We start from the raw sequence: 20,583 nt of genomic DNA on the forward strand, positions 1-20,583 counted from the left end.
ATTGGTGGCTGACTAAATACTTTTTTGCCCCACTGTATTTTAGTTTAAGTTTTCAATTTTAGTTTTATTTCGTTTTTGTAATTTTAGTCTCTCAACTTTCCAAACGAAATGAGAAATTTTGCTTAGGCAACTAGCTGAATGAAAATACATTTACATTTTTAAAATCAATCAATCTTCTTTAATTTCAGTTAATGTTTATTTTATTTCAAGTAATTAATTTTTTTATAGATTTATTTTTAGATAATGTTAAAAACCCTGAATTAAATACCATGATGTACCTATGATGGATTACCATATTCACATACTATGGTATGGTATGGTATACAGTATAGCAGTGTGCAAAGAACATGGTAATACTCTCATACCTGTTTATGCTAATGGTATGAGAGCCTTTAACATTATGCCAAGTGTCTGTAGTCCATTGTTAGTGTTAGTAACAGGTGTGTTAGTGTGTTGAGCACAGGTGTGTGAGGATGGACCGCTTGTGCTGAGCTGCTGCACGACTGTAAGATCACAGTTCACATGTTTACAGTTCACACACACACGCACACATACACTGCACCCCACTGGCTCACTAGAGACACCCACACTCCACCAGAGGGATTGTCTCTGCAGAGAACTTCTATTAATAGAGTCTACTGCCGCCCAGCCGCTCCTCCTCTCTCCTTCTCTCCTCGTCTCCTCGTCTCCTCCTCTCCTCCTCTCTCCTCCTCTCCTCTCCTCTCCACTTCTCTCTTCCTCTCCTCTCCACTTCTCTCTTCTTCTCCTCTCTCCTCTCATCTCTTCCTCTCCTCTCCTCCTCTCCTCTCCTCCTCTCTCCACCTCTCTCCTCTCCTCCTCTCTCCTCTCCTCTTCTCCTGTCTCCTTCTCTCCTCTCCTCTCTCCTCCTGTCCCCTCCTCTCCTCTCCTCTCCACCTCTCTCCTCTCTTTTCCTCATCTCTCCTCTCTCCTCTACTCATCCCTCCTCTCCTCTCCTCGTCTCCTCCTCTCCTCCTCTCTCCTCCTCTCCTCTCCTCTCCACTTCTCTCTTCCTCTCCTCTCCACTTCTCTCTTCTTCTCCTCTCTCCTCTCATCTCTTCCTCTCCTCTTCCTCTCTCCCCTCCTCTCCTCCTCTCTCCACCTCTCCCCTCTCCTCTCCTCTTCTCTCCTCCTCTCTCCTGGCTCCTTCTCTCCTCTCCTCTCTTCACCTCTCTCGTCTCCTCTCCTCCTGTCTCCACCTCTCCTCTCCTCTCCTCCTCTCTCCACCTCTCTCCTCTCCTCTCCTCCTCTGCACTATTTTAGTTTTTGTTCAGCATCAATTTTAAAGCAATCGGTTAATTAATTGGTATCAGCCAGTGTGGTCCAACCTAGCTATCGGTATCGGCAAAATCCACTATCGGTCGACCTCTAATCATTAGTCCTGCTTCCATTTTCATAGTACACATTCTTTCCCTCGCCTAATATATTATCTTTATATTATTTCAAAAGTTATGTATGTTTAATATTACTAAACATTATATATATATATATATATATATATTTTTTTTTTTATTTTTTTTTATTTTTTTTATTTTTTATTATTTTTTTTTTTATTATTAAATTTTGTATTTATATTTTAATAGAATATATTACATTTTTATAATAATATTATTATTATTATTTACTCGTTTCTATTTTCTCGCAAAATGTTTGTTTTTTCATCTTTAATGACAAATGCAAATGCAGTGTCTCAGTATTTATGATATGTATATTGACAAATCTAACATTCACTTTGATTAATGAATGAATTGTGAGTATAGGCTGGTTTCACACTTGTCAGCTAAACATCTATATAAATGATTAAGCTAAGATAATTGAGGGATGTTAGGGTGAGTGAGTGATCCTGTAAGATTTGATGAAGTAATGATGGGTACATGAACATTGAATCAGAAGATTCTAGTGATCATCTGGTCGAAACTAATGACAGGTGAAGTTTCATGTCGTGTCATGTCAGTTTCAGTGAGTTATTATTTTAAAAGAAGGCTCAGTCTTTCTGCTTTGTGAGCAGATGTCTAATTCAGCAGCAGATCCCTAATTCAACAAACAAAAAAAACAATGTGCGTGCGACAGTGAATACAAAAGCACAACAGACATCATCAAAACAAATGACAATTACCGTCTCACGACAGCGCCCTCAGGACAGGCCTGTAATTTCATTATTGCTTTATTTTCTTGTGAAACTAATGAGCTAATAGGGATCTTTTTTTTTTGGTTCACATGAAAACTATAGTGCAGAAGGCAGGTAAATCAAAATGACATGAGCTGGAAAGTTATTAATGGTCCTCAAGGCAATCATTTTTACATAAATGTTTACATTATTAATATTTGTGTTTTGTTGTTTTATTTTAGGAAAATGACATCCAGTACTACGACTCCAAAGCCGAATCGGATGTTGTAAGTGACAGATATTTTTATTTGTTTTGTGCCCTTTCAAATGAAAACTTTTCATTAACATTATATATAATACAAACCCGATTCCAAAAAAGTTGGGACACTGTACAAATTATTGCTCCACTATTTTTCGCCGCAGCATTGGGGGCATTGGTGATCCTCTGCCCATCTTGACTTCTGAGAGACACTGCTACTCTGAGAGGCTCTTTTTATACCCAATCATGTTGCCAATTGACCTAATAAGTTGCAAATTGGTCTTCCAGCTGTTCCTTATATGTACATTTAACTTTTCCGGCCTCTTATTGCTACCTGTCCCAACTTTTTTGGAATGTGTAGCTCTCATGAAATCCAAAATGAGCCAATATTTGGCATGACATTTCAAAATGTCTCACTTTCAACATTTGATATGTTATCTATATTCTATTGTGAATAAAATATAAGTTTATGAGATTTGTAAATTATTCCATTCCTTTTTTACTCACAATTTGTACAGTGTCCCAACTTTTTTGGAATTGGGTTTGTATTTTAATAATATAGTTTTTTTGTTTTTCTTTTATTTATAATGGATTTATTTAAATTAATTTTATGTATTATTATTATTATTATATGAGAAGTAATAAAAAAACTATTAAATAAAAGAATATTATTAGTATATTATACATATAATATAATATATTGTATGTTATACTAATCTACAAAGGATCTACTAATCTCTTATTTGTGTTATATAAGTTATAAGTGTCTTTATTTCAACAATAGGCTTGTCCAGTTACCTTACATAAGTCATTGTGTCAATTTAAAGCTCATCAATGAATTTGTCAAAGAAACCCAATGATTTTAGGAGAGCTATGAGACAATGTTGATTCTTAAAGGGAGACTCCATCCCAAAATGAAAATTTTGTCATTAATCATTTACCCCCATGTCATTCCAAACCCATAAAAGCTTTGTTCGTCTTCGGAACACAATTTAAGATATTTTGGATGAAAACCGGGAGGCTTGTGACTGTCCCATTGACTGATTAGTAAATTACACTGTCAAGGTCCAGAAAAGTATGAAAGACATCGTCAGAATAGTCCATCTGCCATCAGTTGTTCAACCGTAATGTTATGAAGCGACGTGAATACTTTCTGTACGCGAAGAAATCAAAAATAACGACTTTATTCAACAATTCGTCTCCTCTGTGTCTCTCCGCATCACCGTAGCGCCATTTTGGAGAATATCCGCTGAACGCAAGCAGCGTACGCTCTTCTGCGTCAGCCCCAATGTATGGATGTGCTGTTTTCGTTCAAATTAAAGCGTAAATACATGTAGAAAACGTATCCTTGTGTCGCCTCTGACACAGAAGAGCGTACGCTGCTTGCGTTCAGCGGATATTACCTTGACCGTGTTATTAACTTGGCAGTCAATGTGACAGTCACAAGCCTCCCGGTTTTCATCCAAAATATCTTAAATTGTGTTCCGAAGACGAACGAAGCTTTAACGGGTTTGGAACGACATGGGGGTAAGTGATTAATGACAAACTTTTCATTTTGGGGTGGAGTATCCCTTTAAGTGTTCTGAGTTATGAAAGAGCACCCTTTGAGCAACTAAATTCTGCTCTGCGATTTTTATGTATTCTATACTCAGTAACAACCTTTGATTGTATAAGTGAAAGGTCACTGCGGCTGATTGATTTCTCAGCGCGCTGAACGACGGATGAGTAGAGGAGGAATGGAGGTACAATGAGAGAGAGGAGGAACAGTAGAGCATGAGAAGTCATAAATCAGAGAGTGATTTTGTGCGGTAGAAGCGCGGCAGGCGTGTGATTAATGATTGGCCACTTTAGGGACTGTCAACGTCTCTAATTGGAGGACATCGCTCATCATTAAAAGGGGCAAGGGGACAGTGGCCCACTGACACCCTCGTGACCCCTGCCAGCCCGAGAAACGCAGGGTCAGAAAGTGTGATGAGCTCGATTCCTTCATACACATCTGCACATCTCCAGAAACACTCGACACAATAGCACTGCAGCTTCTACTGTGTTCATGCCCTTATTGTGCAACTGTAGAGACAGACAAATACTTACAAATCCTTTGAGGTTCAAAGAATATTGAATTGATATTTTGGTTTTAATGTATTTATAATTCATGAGATTATTTAATGACTTATTTATCAATATAATTGTTTCTGGGTGATTTCTAAAGACTGACAGGAATCATTACTTTTATTAACTTCAATAATTAATACATTTGTCGTTACATTTTGTCCAGTTGTTGGATTGACAAAGATTATTGTTATCATTATAATTATTATTATCTAATAATATTTATCTATTTGTTAGCATCATTTTGATTTCATTTATTGCAATACATAATACATTATTATTATTATTATTATTCATCACATTTTGTCCAGCCATCAGAGGATTGGCAAAAACTATTTATTTATTTACTTTTTTACAGGTATAATAATAATACATTATTTTTATTGCTATTTTGTCTCTGAATTTGTACATATGCAAAAGTGTTTACATTTTCAATATATTGATATTGTTTCATTGTATTCAAATGGACATAAAAGCTTCATTTATGAATATCTGTCAGTACAAATGCAAACAGAGGAGTTGCAGTTCCAAGAAAAAGTGTTTTAGTCGACAAAGTCGGATGAGAGGTGGCAGTGGAAATCAGGTCCATCAGCCCAAGCTGAGGTTTTTCTTTTTATCATCACAGTCTTCTCCATCCATTTGGTCTCCGTCGTCTCGCTCGGCAAACCGTGGCACGGTGCCATTCCATTCCCTCCCACTCTCCTCCTCTTCCATGCTGTTCTGCGATGCCCTTTGGAGCTTTGCTCTCCTCCACCTACTGCAGGAAAGATCTGCTCTTTTTTCCTGCCCTAGAAGTTGTAATCTTCAGTCCTGCAGGCAGATCTCCATCACGGGCCGTTCTAATGATGTTGACTCTTCCTCACATCTACTGACGAAACCTTTGGCTTGATGTCTCGCAGAAAACTTTTTTAGGATGTGCTTCAGATACTTTACAACAGGAAAATGCAAACATTTTGCAAAAAAAGTGCAGTACTTTTACAAATCCAGATGTAGACGGCAATCTAAAATAAAAAATAAATTGTAAATTAAAATTCATAGTACATCATCATAATCCAGGTGGTCCAATGGCTTCATCTTTAATTGATTACGTCGCCATTGGTCCAAAAGCACAACGTTATTTACATTAAAACACCAGCATCTGCCTGCAGGATGTAGTTGCCAAGTGCTCTGATGTACAAATAACAGATTAGCACAAGAGTTAGAGGTCCACTAATGCCACATACATGCTAAAAAGTCTAAAAGTCTAAGTGAATGCACATTTAAATACGGCATAGAGGTTTTGTGTTTTGTTTCTAGTTTCTAAAATAGCACTGTCTCTCTAACACAATATAAGTGTTTTGATTTGATCCTATTACAGTTAGTGTAGCATAATATGACATACATGCTGTTTTTGCAGTGTGTGAATTTTATGTCCGTTTTATGCAGGTCTTTAAAAGGGCGTAATTCGACAAATGAAGCCATTAAAAGGGTCTTAAGTCTTAAATTCGTAAAGTTGTGGCATTAAATATTGCATGTACTGCAAAAAATGAATATCTTTCTCAGTGGTTGTCTTTTTTTTAACCAATAGAAATATCTAAACATCTTTATATCAAGATAATGTTTTTTATTTATTCGAGATGCAAAATGAAGATATGACAAATTTTACCAAAATGTTATGTTTATGCCTAAAACATGAACACGTATCTGTCAGTGGAGTATGAAAACTTGTTTTCTCTTTAAATTAAGTCGATTTTCTGAGCCCAATGGCAGATATTTGTTCTTTTTTAATAAGCTCACTTCATTTTGATTTAAAAACAAAACAAGAACAAGACTTCTTAGCTCACTTTATTTTGCTTCTCAAGTAAATGTATCTTGATTTAAGAATCTTTAAACATTTGTACTGGCAAACAAGACCAAAATACTGAGAAAGAATATCACTTTCTGCAGGTACAGTAGAAATTAGTGTTATTTCCATATTCTGGTGGTTGGGAACAGAGGTGTTCAGGCTTTCAGCTATTTGTTTGTAAAATTATTAATGGAGTGATCGGTTGGAAGCTATATTTTTAAACATTCAAGTGTTGCTAATACAACTCATTGTGCTGTTTTGATAACATGTTGATGTATTGTGTTCCTTTCAATTTATTCCTGAAATGATCTTTACTTGGCCTTAAAAACGTCTTGAAAAAGTCTTAAATAAAACCGGCAGAAACCCTGGTATACTGTATAAAATATTAAGACTTAATTCTGCTTAAAAAAAACAAATTGGAATCTAGATGGAACCTTATAAGAAAGCTGTGTTCAAAAAATGGTCCCCTAAAAAGATTAAATTTTTTATTGAATCTAGCATGTGATGTGATACATTCATGTGACGGTATAACATGCTACTGTTTGAAACATTTCATGTTGTGTTATGCATACTGTTTCTCAAACTAGATTTAAATAGTAAGAAGATCTGCTCTTTGTGCAGGGTTTATAAAATATGAGGATGCCATTTTTGTTTCTAAAAGTCATTATTAGGGTTATTATTTTGCTAAATTTGGACTGTGACACATGCACACTAACACTCTCGAAAGGCAAAAGTGGAAGCGGCCTGTAATTTTGTTTGTGATTAAAATGAACCCTTGAAAGATAAAGGTCATTTTTGGCTCTCTTTAGGTTAACCTTTAATTAAACCTTCAAATCAGGGTGATAAAAGTAACAAATGAGGAAATGAATGGAGTTAAACAGGTGGTGTATGAACGGGGAAAATGAACCAATCACTGGATTTTGAGCTCCTAATTAGAAGTAGTCTTGGGTAATTATGATTGGGCTCGACTGATGCTTAAAACACTCGAGTGAAGGATAGTCAGGTGGAAGAATAAACAAATAAAGGCCATCGAGCTGAGATCCCCCTCAAAGACGACTTTTCCAAGTCAGTTGCCTGAAACGTGTCTAAACGAGCAGAAAATGGGGTGTAATTGTGTGTGCCGGTGATGTGTTGCCTTGAAAAGCGCAAAAGTGTTTGTTATCAGGGTGGTGCGGTCATTTATAGCTTTCCTTCAGTTTAATATCTCGGTTTAACAAGCAGACTGCAGGAGTTTGGAGTGATTTTATGCATCAAATCAAAATGGACTTTTATGTACATCCTTTAATAACGTTCCTACGTTTATTATAAATAATTAATCCGTGCATTAAAGAAATTCACTGTTTGTTTTTATGTTAATGCAATAAAAATTGTGATGTCACCTTACTGAAGTAAATTATGTTGCAAATGTCATTTTCATGTTGGCTTTAGCGTTCTACAATTTCTGCGGTATGCAGTATGTACGTTGAATGCCATGTGAAAAAGTTTATGCATGGAAAAGCAACATGACCTTCTGCATTTTCCAGAATATGCAGTGCAAAACTAGAACTCACTGAGCTGAATTCTGTATCCCACAATGCAATGTCCTCCACTTGACCGTCCATTTCCAGTGTGACTAAAGAACCGTAAGTAATATCAGCCACCATTTATAACACCATCTTGGCTCATTGTTTGATCCCAATGCCAAAAGTTAAGACATATTTACACAAAACTGAACTGAAAATGTGAAATCTGTTTTAGATTAACCTTTGGTTAATATAAGATCAAGTGACAACAGTGTTGCACAGTAATGTTTGCAACCTTTATCATTGCATATTGACTATTTTGTGTACTATTTTTAAAAACAGCTCAACCCTAGTATTGCAATATGAACACAGCTGCTGTATTTAAAGGAATAGAAATCTAGCATTACATTACTTGCTCTCCAATGGATCCTCTGCAGTGAATGGGGGCCGTCAGAATGAGAGTCCAAACAGCCAAACATCACAATAATCCACAAGTAATCCACACCACTCCAGTCCATCAGTTAACATCTTGAAAAGTGAAAAGCTGCATGTATAAGAAACAAATTCATTATTAAGGCATTTCAACTGTAAACCATTACTTCTGGCCAAAATACGAGTCCATAATCCATAATAACTCTTCCTCCAGTGAAATGTCCATCCCCTGTTGTTCTCTTACTCAGTTTGTTTAGAACTGTTCTGAACTGTTTTCACTTGTAAACAATGTTTGATCTGTGCATATTTCTCTCCTGATTCAGACAAGGCAACCTTTTCACTGGAGGACGTGTTATTATGGATTATAGACTCGTATTTTAGCCAGAAGCAATGGTTTGAAGTTTAAAACGCTGTAATGATGGATTTGCTTCTTACAAACATGCAGCTTTTGACTTTAAAAGATGTTAATTGATGGACTGGAGTGGTGTGGATTGTTGTGATGTTTTTATCAACTCTCATTCTGACGGCACCCATTCAGAGGATCCAATTGTGAGCAAGTAATATAATACAACATTTCTCCAAATCTGTTCCCATGAAGAAACAAACTCATCTACATTTTGAATGGCCTGAAAATTCATTTTTGGATAAACTGTTCTTTTAAATTTCTCTACACAGTATCAGTATTTGAAAACTGCTGTTTGAATAAGTGTTTAATCCTGCTAGTTCAGGTTAGCTTTAATCATGACCTACTAAAAATTTCTGATTATTAATGCTCTGAATCATGTATGGAGCCAAAACATTATTACCTAGAGTCAGATATGAACTAGTCATGAGTAAAGTCAATGCACCGTGTCATTTCAAATTATTTGCAAGGAAAATGGAAAGAAATCCCAACAGGTTTTCCCATTTTCACAAGGTTATTCGCATCCTATATGTGCATGTGCGTGTTTGTCACATTGAGGGGTATTGGAAAACCACCGTCTCCATGTTTGGCTCAACAACAGTTTATAATTGCATTTTAATAGACAATTAAAGGCAGGCCATAAATCAGCCCTCACACTTGGCAGGAGGCTTGAATTTATTTTGAGGAAAACAAAAAAAATAAAAACAGTGTTTACTACGTCAACCCCAATTAACCCATGCCACTCTATTACTGTACACCGCACTTACCCTGCGATGAAGACAAGGGTGTTTGATTGTGAGATGAAGAATCAAAGACAAAGAGAAAGATTAATGAAGCACAGTGAGTGGAAAATTAATGAATAATAACAATTATTGAAGAAAAAGTCACACTCTAAAAAATGTTGGGTTATATACAACCCAGCGCTGGGTCAAATAAGGACATACCCAGCTATTGGGTTGTTTTGACCCAGCGCTTGGGTTAAATGTTTAACCCAACCTTCTGAATATTAACCCAACCACTGAGTCAAAACAACCCAATAGTTGGGTTTGTCCATATTTCACCCAGCGCTGGGTTGTATTTAAACCAGCATTTTTTAGAGTACAGACTGAAGATTAACGATGACAACAATTGCCATATTCTTGCTTATTTTGCATGTTTAATCCAATTTTGTGTAAAAATGTCTTGTGCATGAAATAATGAAAGGAATATGAATCATGATTATCATTTCAGGTTTGTTCGTCACACTGTTTATAAAGTTGAGCACATTGCATTGTGAGATACTGGTTATATCCTCTTTTTTTAGAATATTAGAATGATTTCTGAAAGATCATGTGACACTGAAGACTGGAGTAATGATGCTGAATATTCAGCTTTGATCACAGGAATCAATTACTTTTTAATATATATTCAAATAGAAAAAAACATTATTTTAGATTGCAATAATATTTTACAATTGAATTATAATTTTTACTGTGTTTTTGATCAAGTAAATGCAGGCTTGGTGAGCAGAAAAGACTTCTTTCAAAAACTTTACAAAATCCAAATTATTCCTAACTTCTTTCTGGCACTGTACATAATATATACATAGTGCAAAATTAGTATGGAAGTACAGCATTCCGATTAAATGCAATTATCATGCAGTTTATGCATAGGCTTACTCCTTATGCTTAGCATACAAGAATGAGGTATTTAATAAATGCAAGCCGTTAAAATCCATTTTTTATTTATTTTTTGCTGGCTTGATACTTTCACTGAAGTTCTATCAAAGCCGGACTTTTGAGTCGAATTTTGATTCAAGATGCATTAAAATGCTAATTAGCTGCCTGTGTGGCGGGCTCAAGTAGAGGGTAGAGCAGCCGTCGTTCGGCAATCATTGTGGTGATTTATTGACAGGGTTAATCGCCTGAAGGACTTCAATGTGAATGCGATAGCCATCGCCGACGCTAATTGATTTTCTGCAATTTGCGAACACTTTGATACCTGCTGTTGTATTGTGTCGTGGATGAATAGACTGGCGATGTATTACGGCTTTTCCTCCAAAGTGCCGCCACCTTTGAGTTGTGGAGGCAGGATTACCCCTGTCATGTCTGTGTAATTAGTGTTTGTCTAATTAATCATGGATGCGTGTGTGTGTGTGTGTGTGTCTAAGTGATTTTCTGCACAAAGGTTTGCTGTGTGTCAATCAATGCATTCGGCGTGTGTGTGTGTGTGTGCGCTGATGTTTGTCTTCTGCTTCTTGTTGCAGCCGGATGATGATGATGGAGAAAACCTCTTGGAAAACCCGAACTCTCTTTCTTTGGAGTTTGTGGATGATCCCAACTTCAAGAACAAAGTCAACTACTCATATACAGCCGTACAGATTCCTACTGACATCTACAAAGGCTGTGAGTACTGACAACAAGCACATACGCTACTGTTCAAAAGCTTGGAAAAGGTAGGATTTTCTTCTCTTTTTTATTCAGCGAGGATGCATTAAATTGATCAAAAGTGACAGTGAAGACATTCATTATGTTGCAAAAGATTTCTGTTTCAAATAATTGCTGTTCTTTTGGACTTTCTATTCATTAAAGCATCCTGAAAATAAAAAGTGCATCAGAAAAAAAATCTGAAATGTTTCTTGAGCAGCAAATCAGCATATTAATATGATTTCTCAAGGATCACGTGACACTGAAGACTGCTGAAAATGCAGCTCTGCATCATAGGAATAAATTACATTTTTAAAAATATTCAAATTAAAAACAGTTATTTAAATGGTAATAATATTTCTGTATTTTTGATCAAATAAATGCAGCCTATAATTTCACGTAATAATATCAATAATATTGGGCTGCACTGGCTGAGCAATATCCTAAATTCCTAAAATTGGACTGATTGGGAAAATGTACACTTTAATTTTGCAGTGTCTTGCATCTTGTATTATTAGATCACATTTGACCTTGCATGCTTTTGCTGATGGTTTTTGAGGATGAGAGCAAGTCACACAAGCTGTCCATGTTGACATCTGTCTGCTTTGACTAACTTGCGAAGGAGGATTTTGCACCCAGAGTTTGATTGGACACACTCTTTTTAACATCCACACAGGATATAATTAATACGTCTATTTTGCTCATGCATGATAACATTATTAGTTGCAATTTAGTAATTGCATTTCATTGTTTTTTCCCCCCTATTCTATTAGATTAAACCTGTGATGGGGTTGTGAATCAACAGTTGAGAACTTCTGATCTAAATGATCTCGCTTTGGTTAAGTCAGAAATGTAATTTAATATAAAGTAGCTTCATTTTTAAAGATCAGATACACTCCTTATGCACATTTTCTTTTATGTGTATTATGTATAGTAAAAATATACAGTGTATAATGTTGACTGGCTGTACTGTTTAGTAGGATTTATTTAGACATGAACCGTGTTTTACCTCTTTCCTCGTGTTACTGAAGCATTTTCATTTCTCATTTTATGCCGAGTATCTGGAAATATCCAGCGGTTTGTGTGCGTGATGTGCTATCTGTCTGTCTGATATCTGTGGAGGATTTTACAACTGAATCACAGTCTTGTATCTTTGATAGCATCTCTCGGGAATCCCTTGAGCGGTCCTTCGAAATGATAGCGAGATTCAATGTGTATGTTCTTAAAGGCACACAGAACGGTCTAATGACAGACAATTTTAAGCTACACACATATATGAACTAGATTTTACGTTAAGAGTACAGCTTTCGGAGAAAAATGTTCACTCTTTTGGTGTTCAGAAAAATCGCTCGGTGATTTGTTAGTGTGTTGACTAGGACGGATGTTTGTAGAATATCCTGAGTGCCTCTTTCATCTGTCTGTGGATGTTTGTGAGCTTATGGGTAATGGATGATTGCTGGAAGATGGATGCTGGCAGAGTGTGATCAAACATTTGGACGCTGTTACCTTTGCTCTGCTCTAATACATAACCATCACATGTCACTGTATGGAGGGTCTCTGGAGTCTCTGAGCTCTTTGATGCATAACACGGACGTTTCTTTGACTGAGAACAATAACACAGGTTATATGAGAAGGATGTGTAAACTGTGAACAGAATATATTTCAGCTGTGTTCTAGATGACTATTTACTTGTTTTAAAAACAAGCAAATTATTGCATAAATAGAAGTAAAAATGCATTGAATCCGTGGCATAGTGGTTTGTAAACGTTATCTGGCAAAATCATGTCTCGCTGTCAAATCTGGAGCCTAAAGCAACTCTATTAGCTGAAAGAATTTATTTATTTATTTTTATTTAGTTTGTTTTTTGCTAAAATCTTACTGTTAGGTGCACGATTAGAAAAAACTAGCAAAGCATTTTATGACAAAGAAACTTTTATTTTTTATCATTCTTTATTTTATTTGTAATTTAACTTTATTTTTTAATTCTATTTTTTTTGGGACCACATTAAGACCAGGATCATTCAATTTTCTTTAAACTGACTTGAAGCCATTTTAATTTTAAAAAGTAAATAGAATACATTATACTCAATTTTGATTTGTTGACTTAAATTTATAAGTGTATATACCAGGGTTTTTATTATTGTGAACTAAAACTAAATCTAAAACTAAAACCATTGTGAACAGAATATATTTCAGCTGTGTTCTAGATGACTATTTACTTGTTTTAAAAACAAGCAAATTATTGCATAAATAGAAGTAAAAATGCATTGAATCCGTGGCATAGTGGTTTGTAAACGTTATCTGGCAAAATCATGTCTCGCTGTCAAATCTGGAGCCTAAAGCAACTCTATTAGCTGAAAGAATTTATTTATTTATTTTTATTTAGTTTGTTTTTTGCTAAAATCTTACTGTTAGGTGCACGATTAGAAAAAACTAGCAAAGCATTTTATGACAAAGAAACTTTTATTTTTTATCATTCTTTATTTTATTTGTAATTTAACTTTATTTTTTAATTCTATTTTTTTGGGGACCACATTAAGACCAGGATCATTCAATTTTCTTTAAACTGACTTGAAGCCATTTTCATTTTAAAAAGTAAATAGAATACATTATACTCAATTTTGATTTGTTGACTTAAATTTATAAGTGTATATACCAGGGTTATTATTATTGTGAACTAAAACTAAATCTAAAACTAAAACCATAAAAAAAAAATACTTCAATAACCATTAAAAAAATAACTTGAAATAAAATAAAATAATAAAATAAAAAAGCTTGTTTCATTTTCATTTAGTTTAAGTTGAAGTCTTAAGTACTCTCTCTCTCTCTTTCTCTCTCTCTCTATATATGTATATATACTATAATAAATCTAAACAAAAATGACAAAACACAACAAAATTACTAGAATTATAACAAAAATTTAAATAACTAAAAATATAAACTTTAGAAAATTGTAAACACAAGTATTTCTTCTTTTCTTGAATTATATATTTATATAATACCAAACTTACCTACTGTGACATTTTTTGACATTGGAAATACACGGACTGTTATAAACTGTTGCAATAAAGTTTTGTGAGGTCTGGACTGTCCGCTGTAACATGGCGTGACCGTGGGCTCATGGGAATTGTAGTTCAATAAAGGCCTGAGTGATAACCTCTCCACCTCTCTGCGGCTCACGCTGCTAATTTGGCTTAGAGGACAGTGGAGGATGAGGAGGGAAAGCAGCATTAAAAAAATCACCATGACCAGGAACAGGGATTAAACATCACCATGGCAACAGAGATGTCCTGACCTGACACTTGGAGGGGGGGTTAGGAGTTCAGCTAATAAATCTAAACAAAAATGACAAAACACAACAAAATTACTAGAATTATAACAAAAATTAAAATAACTAAAAATATAAACTTTAGAAAATTGTAAACACAAGTATTTCTTCTTTTCTTTTCTTTTCTCTACTGTGACATTTTTTGACATTGGAAATACACGGACTGTTATAAACTGTTGCAATAAAGTTTTGTGAGGTCTGGACTGTCTGCTGTAACATGGCGTGACCGTGGGCTCATGGGAATTGTAGTTCAATAAAGGCCTGAGTGATAACCTCTCCACCTCTCTGCGGCTCACGCTGCTAATTTGACTTAGAGGACAGTGGAGGATGAGGAGGGAAAGCAGCATTAAAAAAATCACCATGACCAGGAACAGGGATTAAACATCACCATGGCAACAGAGATGTCCTGACCTGACACTTGGAGGGGGGGTTAGGAGTTCAGAGGATGAACACATCTAGATAAACGAGAAACGGAGAGTGGAGCTTGTAGATAGTCCGCAAAGTAAATTTATTTTGAATTTATATTGAAACCCTACCTGCTTCACGTCATTCTTAACACCCCTTAAGCACGGTAAAATCACTGTAAGTGGCTTATTGCTTTCATAAAACCAAAATCAAATCCAAAATTGTCCCTGTTTACTCTGTCTTATTGGGTCTGTCAGAGATGGATCCTCATAAGTGACTGATTTTTTCTCTACATAGCCAATGGATTGCTCTAATAAGCATAAAAATGGTCAGAACACACAAATGTTGTGTAAAATAGTCCCTTTTTATTTAATTGATGAAGTTTTTTTTTAGTATTGTAGTAGGAATCAATCATTCATAACTGTAACATTAATTTTAATATGTGTAAACCCAAGGAATTGAGATAACTTATTTCAAATGAGGAAACCGTTTGCCTCAATTCATTTAAGTTTAGAAACCAGTAATTATGAGTACTGTGAACTTATTTCATTTGAGTTCACTAAAAGATTATTTCCTAAAATACTGTTAAACTCAATTACTCAATTATTTTGTGTTACTGAAACTTTAATGATTACAATCTCTTAATTTTATATGCATTGACTCATTTTTTCTTTTCTTTGCTTTGAACGAACTCAATTTAATTGAAGGTAGGATTTCCATCCAATACATATGTTTAGCCCCAACTCATAAAAAAACTGATTCATGCAATGAAATGCAGTTGAGTTGGTCCAAGTTTAAATGAAGTGAATTAATTTATAAAGTGAATTTTTATTGTTTGTCCAATTCAAACGAAAACATTTACTTGGATAATAAATTGTAATTTTGTTCCCCCTACAAAAGTTTTTATTTAAAACTGATAAAAAAACAACAATTTAAAACAGATGTACAATACAGTTGTTTACTGTAAAACAACCACAATATTAAAAAAGATACATTTACATTTAGTCATCAAGCAGACGCTTTTATCCAAAGCGACTTACAAATGTGCACAATGGAAGCAATCAAAATCAACAAAAGAGCAATGATATGCAAGTGATATAACAAGTCTCAGTTAGCTTAACGCAGTACACGTAGCAAGGATTTTTTTAAATGACATAATAAATAAAAAGAAAACAGAATAGAAAAAGAATAGAGCAAGCTAGTGTTAGAGGCCTTTTTTTGCTTTTGTTAATTGTATGATAAATAAAAAGAATAAAAAAAGATTAGAAAAGCTAAGGTCAGGTTTTTGTTTTAAAGAAAACAAGCAGTTAGTAAATGAATAGAGTGCAAGTCTGAAAGGGGCACGTTTAAAAAAAAATTTGAATTAGAATAGAGAGTGAAAAAAAGATAAAAGTGTAAAAAGATATCCAGTAACTGTCAAAACAGTTAATATGCAGTATTTAGAACTTTGGGGAAACATTTTTTTAAACAAGCAAGCTTGTGATTATGACAGTGAAAACACATTTGTAAACCTTTTTTTAGTCTGGACATTTGCATATACAGATATATATATATAGAGAGAGAGAGAGAGAGAGAGAGATCTCAGTGGTTTGCAGTGGTGTTTTGAAATGAGGAGGCAACGTCCTCAAGTTTTGTTTTTATTTATTTATCAAATGTAAATTCATGCCCCAGCCACATTTTCTTGGTTTACATTAATAATGTAATCAATATTCTATTTATTAAAGCCAAGTATGAATCTCATCAAGCTATCATTTTACATTTATTCCAAAATAACAAAACAGAATAGAAAAAGAATAGAGCAAGCTAGTGTTAGAGGCCTTTTTTTGCTTTTGTTAATTGTATGATAAATAAAAAGAATAAAAAAAGATTAGAAAAGCTAAGGTCAGGTTTTTGTTTTAAAGAAAACAAGCAGTTAGTAAATGAATAGAGTGCAAGTCTGAAAGGGGCACGTTTAAAAAAATTTTTGAATTAGAATAGAGAGTGAAAAAAAGATAAAAGTGTAAAAAGATATCCAGTAACTGTCAAAACAGTTAATATGCAGTATTTAGAACTTTGGGGAAAAATTTTTTTAAACAAGCAAGCTTGTGATTATGACAGTGAAAACACATTTGTAAACCTTTTTTAGTCTGGACATTTGCATATACAGATATATATATATATATATAGAGAGAGAGAGAGAGAGAGAGATCTCAGTGGTTTGCAGTGGTGTTTTGAAATGAGGAGGCAACGTCCTCAAGTTTTGTTTTTATTTATTTTTTTATCAAATGTAAATTCATGCCCCAGCCACATTTTCTTGGTTTACATTAATAATGTAATCAATATTCTATTTATTAAAGCCAAGTATGAATCTCATCAAGCTATCATTTTACATTTATTCCAAAATAACAACTCAAGGCAGTAACAGTTAAATAATGTGCTTTATTAGTGAACTTATGTTCAGCTATTCTTTTTAATAGTTAATTTTGAACTATTTTTGAATTTTTTGTATCAACAGTCTTCAAAGCTCATTAAATATTGATCACAGACACAGAGATTTTCAATTTCACCTAGCTGATTACTTACTAAAAACTCCCACAGATCATGTTTTCAGGCCATTTCAATTTTATTTTAACATAACATAAAGTGGTTATACCTAAGTGTGTGAGTTGTTTACTTAGTTTTTTAAATTAATATTCCCGTTAACACCATGATATTATTTATTCAGACTGATTCACACCCGTGGAACACGCACAAACATAAGAGGCGGGATTTATCGTATGAACCAATCACAGCTGATCATAACCAGTCAAATGCGATCATATTGTGATGGAGGCATTGCCTCCTCTCACATGACTTTCCCCCATTCATTCTCAATTACCCCCCACCAATGGACTCAGTGGACTGTTTTTTTAACGGTTTTACAGTGTGAGATTGACTTTTTCCCCACTAATAAATCACAGCAGAACCACAAGCGCAGTGTTTCTCTTTGTCACAGACAGGGTTGTGTCCCGTCAGAAACTCTCCACAGCTGCCTTTATCCAGACGCGGGTCGAGTGAGGACTCCTGCGCTCACTCAGGCTTTAGCTGCTGTATTGTGTGGTGCTGATGTGAGACCAAAGCAGAAACTTTCCACTAATAGCAGCGGCTCCGAGTGAAAATGTTTTGTGTGTGTGTGTGTGTGTCACTCTTCATGCAGTAAATGGGCCAGCGTGTGTGAGTCCAGCTTTGGCGGCTCTGCCAGGCCTCCTTGGCCATTTATTGAGATTGAGAACGTTTCCTCGCCCGCCTGTAATGAACCGTTTTATGATTCATTATCCCGCCGATGAATTCCGCTGCCAAGTCTGCAAACTTTCTAATTAGCACAGGTCAAACAGCCACACAGTTTCCGTCTAATTATCGACGCCTATTATGGAACGGACACTGGAGGAAAGCCATAGTGAGGTGGGTGGTGCGATGCTCAGACGAGGTGTTAGAGAAATACAACAGAAAAACTCTAGCGCTCAGATGTCGCTCTTTCATAATGAACATCTCATTTATGTTTACCTTCATCTCAGATATCTTAGTAACACTTTACAAAAAGGTTCCATATGTCAACATTAGTTATTAGTTGTTGTAAACAATGAAAAATATTTCTGAAAGAATTTATTAGTCTTAGTTGAAGTTAGTTTCACCAATTACTAATACATTATTCAAACCAATAAATGTTTTAAAATGTTAACATGAACCAACAATAAACATTTTTTAAATAACGTTAACAGATAAATAACTACTATTACTACTAAAAAAAAATAATAATAAAAAATATTATGAATACTACTAATAATTAATGCTGCAACACATGTATTGTTCATTGTTTATGTTATTTAATGCGTTAACTGATCTAACATGAATTGACAATAAATAGTTTTTTTTTAACTAATGTTAACAAAGATTAATAACTACTAGTACTAATATTGTTAATAGTGCTAATTATAAATGCTGCAACAATTAGTTAACGCATTTACTAACATTAACTAATAGGACCTGAACTAACAATGAATGTTTTAAAATGTTAACATGAACCAACAATAAACATTTTTTAAATAACGTTAACAGATAAATAACTACTATTACTACTAAAAAAAAATAATAATAAAAAATATTATGAATACTACTAATAATAAATGCTGCAACACATGTATTGTTCATTGTTTATGTTATTTAATGCGTTAACTGATCTAACATGAATTGACAATAAATAGTTTTTTTTAACTAATGTTAACAAAGATTAATAACTACTAGTACTAATATTGTTAATAGTGCTAATTATAAATGCTGCAACAATTAGTTAACGCATTTACTAACATTAACTAATAGGACCTGAACTAACAATAAATAGTTTTATTTTTATTAACAAGCATTACAAAAAGATTAATAGCTACTACTACTAATAAAAATGAATACAAAATATTGTTAATAATGATAATAATAAATTCTGCAACAAATGTATTGCTCGTTGTTAGTTAATGTTATTTAATCCATTAACTAACATTAAATAATGGGACCTGAACTAACAATGAACAGTTGTATTTTCATTAACAAGCATTAACAAAGATAAATAACTCCTACTACAAATAATAAATACTGTTAATATTAATAATAATAAATGTATTGCTCATTGTTGGTTAATGTTAGTTAATGCATTAACTAATGTTAAGGAATGGGACATTAACTAACATTAACAATAAATAGTTTATTTTTATTAACAAGCATTAACAAAGATTAACAAAGGCTTCTACAAATTAATAATTAATTCATTAATAATAATAACAAAAACAATGTCAGAAATACTGTTAATTTGAATTATAATAATTATTTTAAAAATGCAACAAATGTTTTGCTCATTGTTAGTTAATGCATTAATTAATGTTAACTAATGAGAGCTTATAAGTGTTAACAATAAAAAAAATTAACCTAAAACTTGCGGAGAAATAAAAATAGTTGTACAGTAAGAGTATAGAGATGTAGATGAGATCCCAGCTAATTTGGCCTTTGAAGTATTTAATGTGAAGTATTTGAGTTCATAATGAGGTTTCTTCATTTTGATTGCAGCAAATTTGAGCACAATTTGAGAAGTTGTTGAGAGAAAACTTAAAAAACCGTGAACTTAACCCAAAGTCTCCATTTGATCTCCTTTTAATCTCATCTTTGTCTAGGACAAATCATTTAGAAATTACAAAAAATGTCCTTTTCTACAGTAAAGATCCATACTTTTACTGTTACAGTGTTTCACAGTCTACCTTAAGTTGGTTTTGTTTGGAGTATATACATGTAAATGCAATGGATTGGTCATGCCTTTAAAGTTGCTGCATGATATATTTCAAATGAATTTTAACATCCGTGTGAAGACCCTTCTGTCTGTTAGTCCACTCCTCCAGTGATGAAGACTATCATATCGTCAGCTTGACTCCAGCAGATTAGCTCAGCTGACAGAGAAACGGCCACTTTAGTCCTGACACATATGCTAATACAGATCAAGTTTGTTCGTTATTATTCTGAGCAAACCTCTTTGATTTTAATCCCCGCTGTAAGAAACTGTCCCCGTCTCAAGTTGTTTTTCAGGCCTCAATTGTTGCTGGAGATACTGTTGGAAATGGTGCTTATTAAAGTGAAATTGAAAGACTAATTGTGTGTGTGCATGAAAGGCGAGGAGAAGCAGCTTGAACGGATTAGCACCTCCCGTGGATGAGGACGACCTTTTTTCACCGTTCCTCTCAGACTTTGGGAAAAACAAACCAGGAGCCGGTACTGTGAGAGCAAGTCTGGTGTGAT

At 34.3% G+C, this 20,583-nt stretch overlaps 1 protein-coding gene across 1 annotated transcript in view; it reads left to right on the forward strand.

Annotated features, from left to right (window-relative positions):
- LOC107595439 (voltage-dependent calcium channel subunit alpha-2/delta-2-like) overlaps positions 1 to 20,583 on the forward strand; it is a 205,684-nt gene that overhangs the window by 110,940 nt on the left and 74,161 nt on the right. The window contains exons 5-6 of the mRNA XM_016285843.1: positions 2,368 to 2,412; positions 10,901 to 11,039. Of these exons, the coding sequence (XP_016141329.1) occupies positions 2,368 to 2,412; positions 10,901 to 11,039 (184 nt within the window). The remainder of the gene's footprint in view (positions 1 to 2,367; positions 2,413 to 10,900; positions 11,040 to 20,583) is intronic.

This window comes from Sinocyclocheilus grahami, unplaced genomic scaffold (genome assembly GCF_001515645.1).
Source record: "Sinocyclocheilus grahami isolate Dianchi unplaced genomic scaffold, SAMN03320097.WGS_v1.1 scaffold202.1, whole genome shotgun sequence".
Lineage (NCBI taxonomy): Eukaryota > Metazoa > Chordata > Actinopteri > Cypriniformes > Cyprinidae > Sinocyclocheilus > Sinocyclocheilus grahami.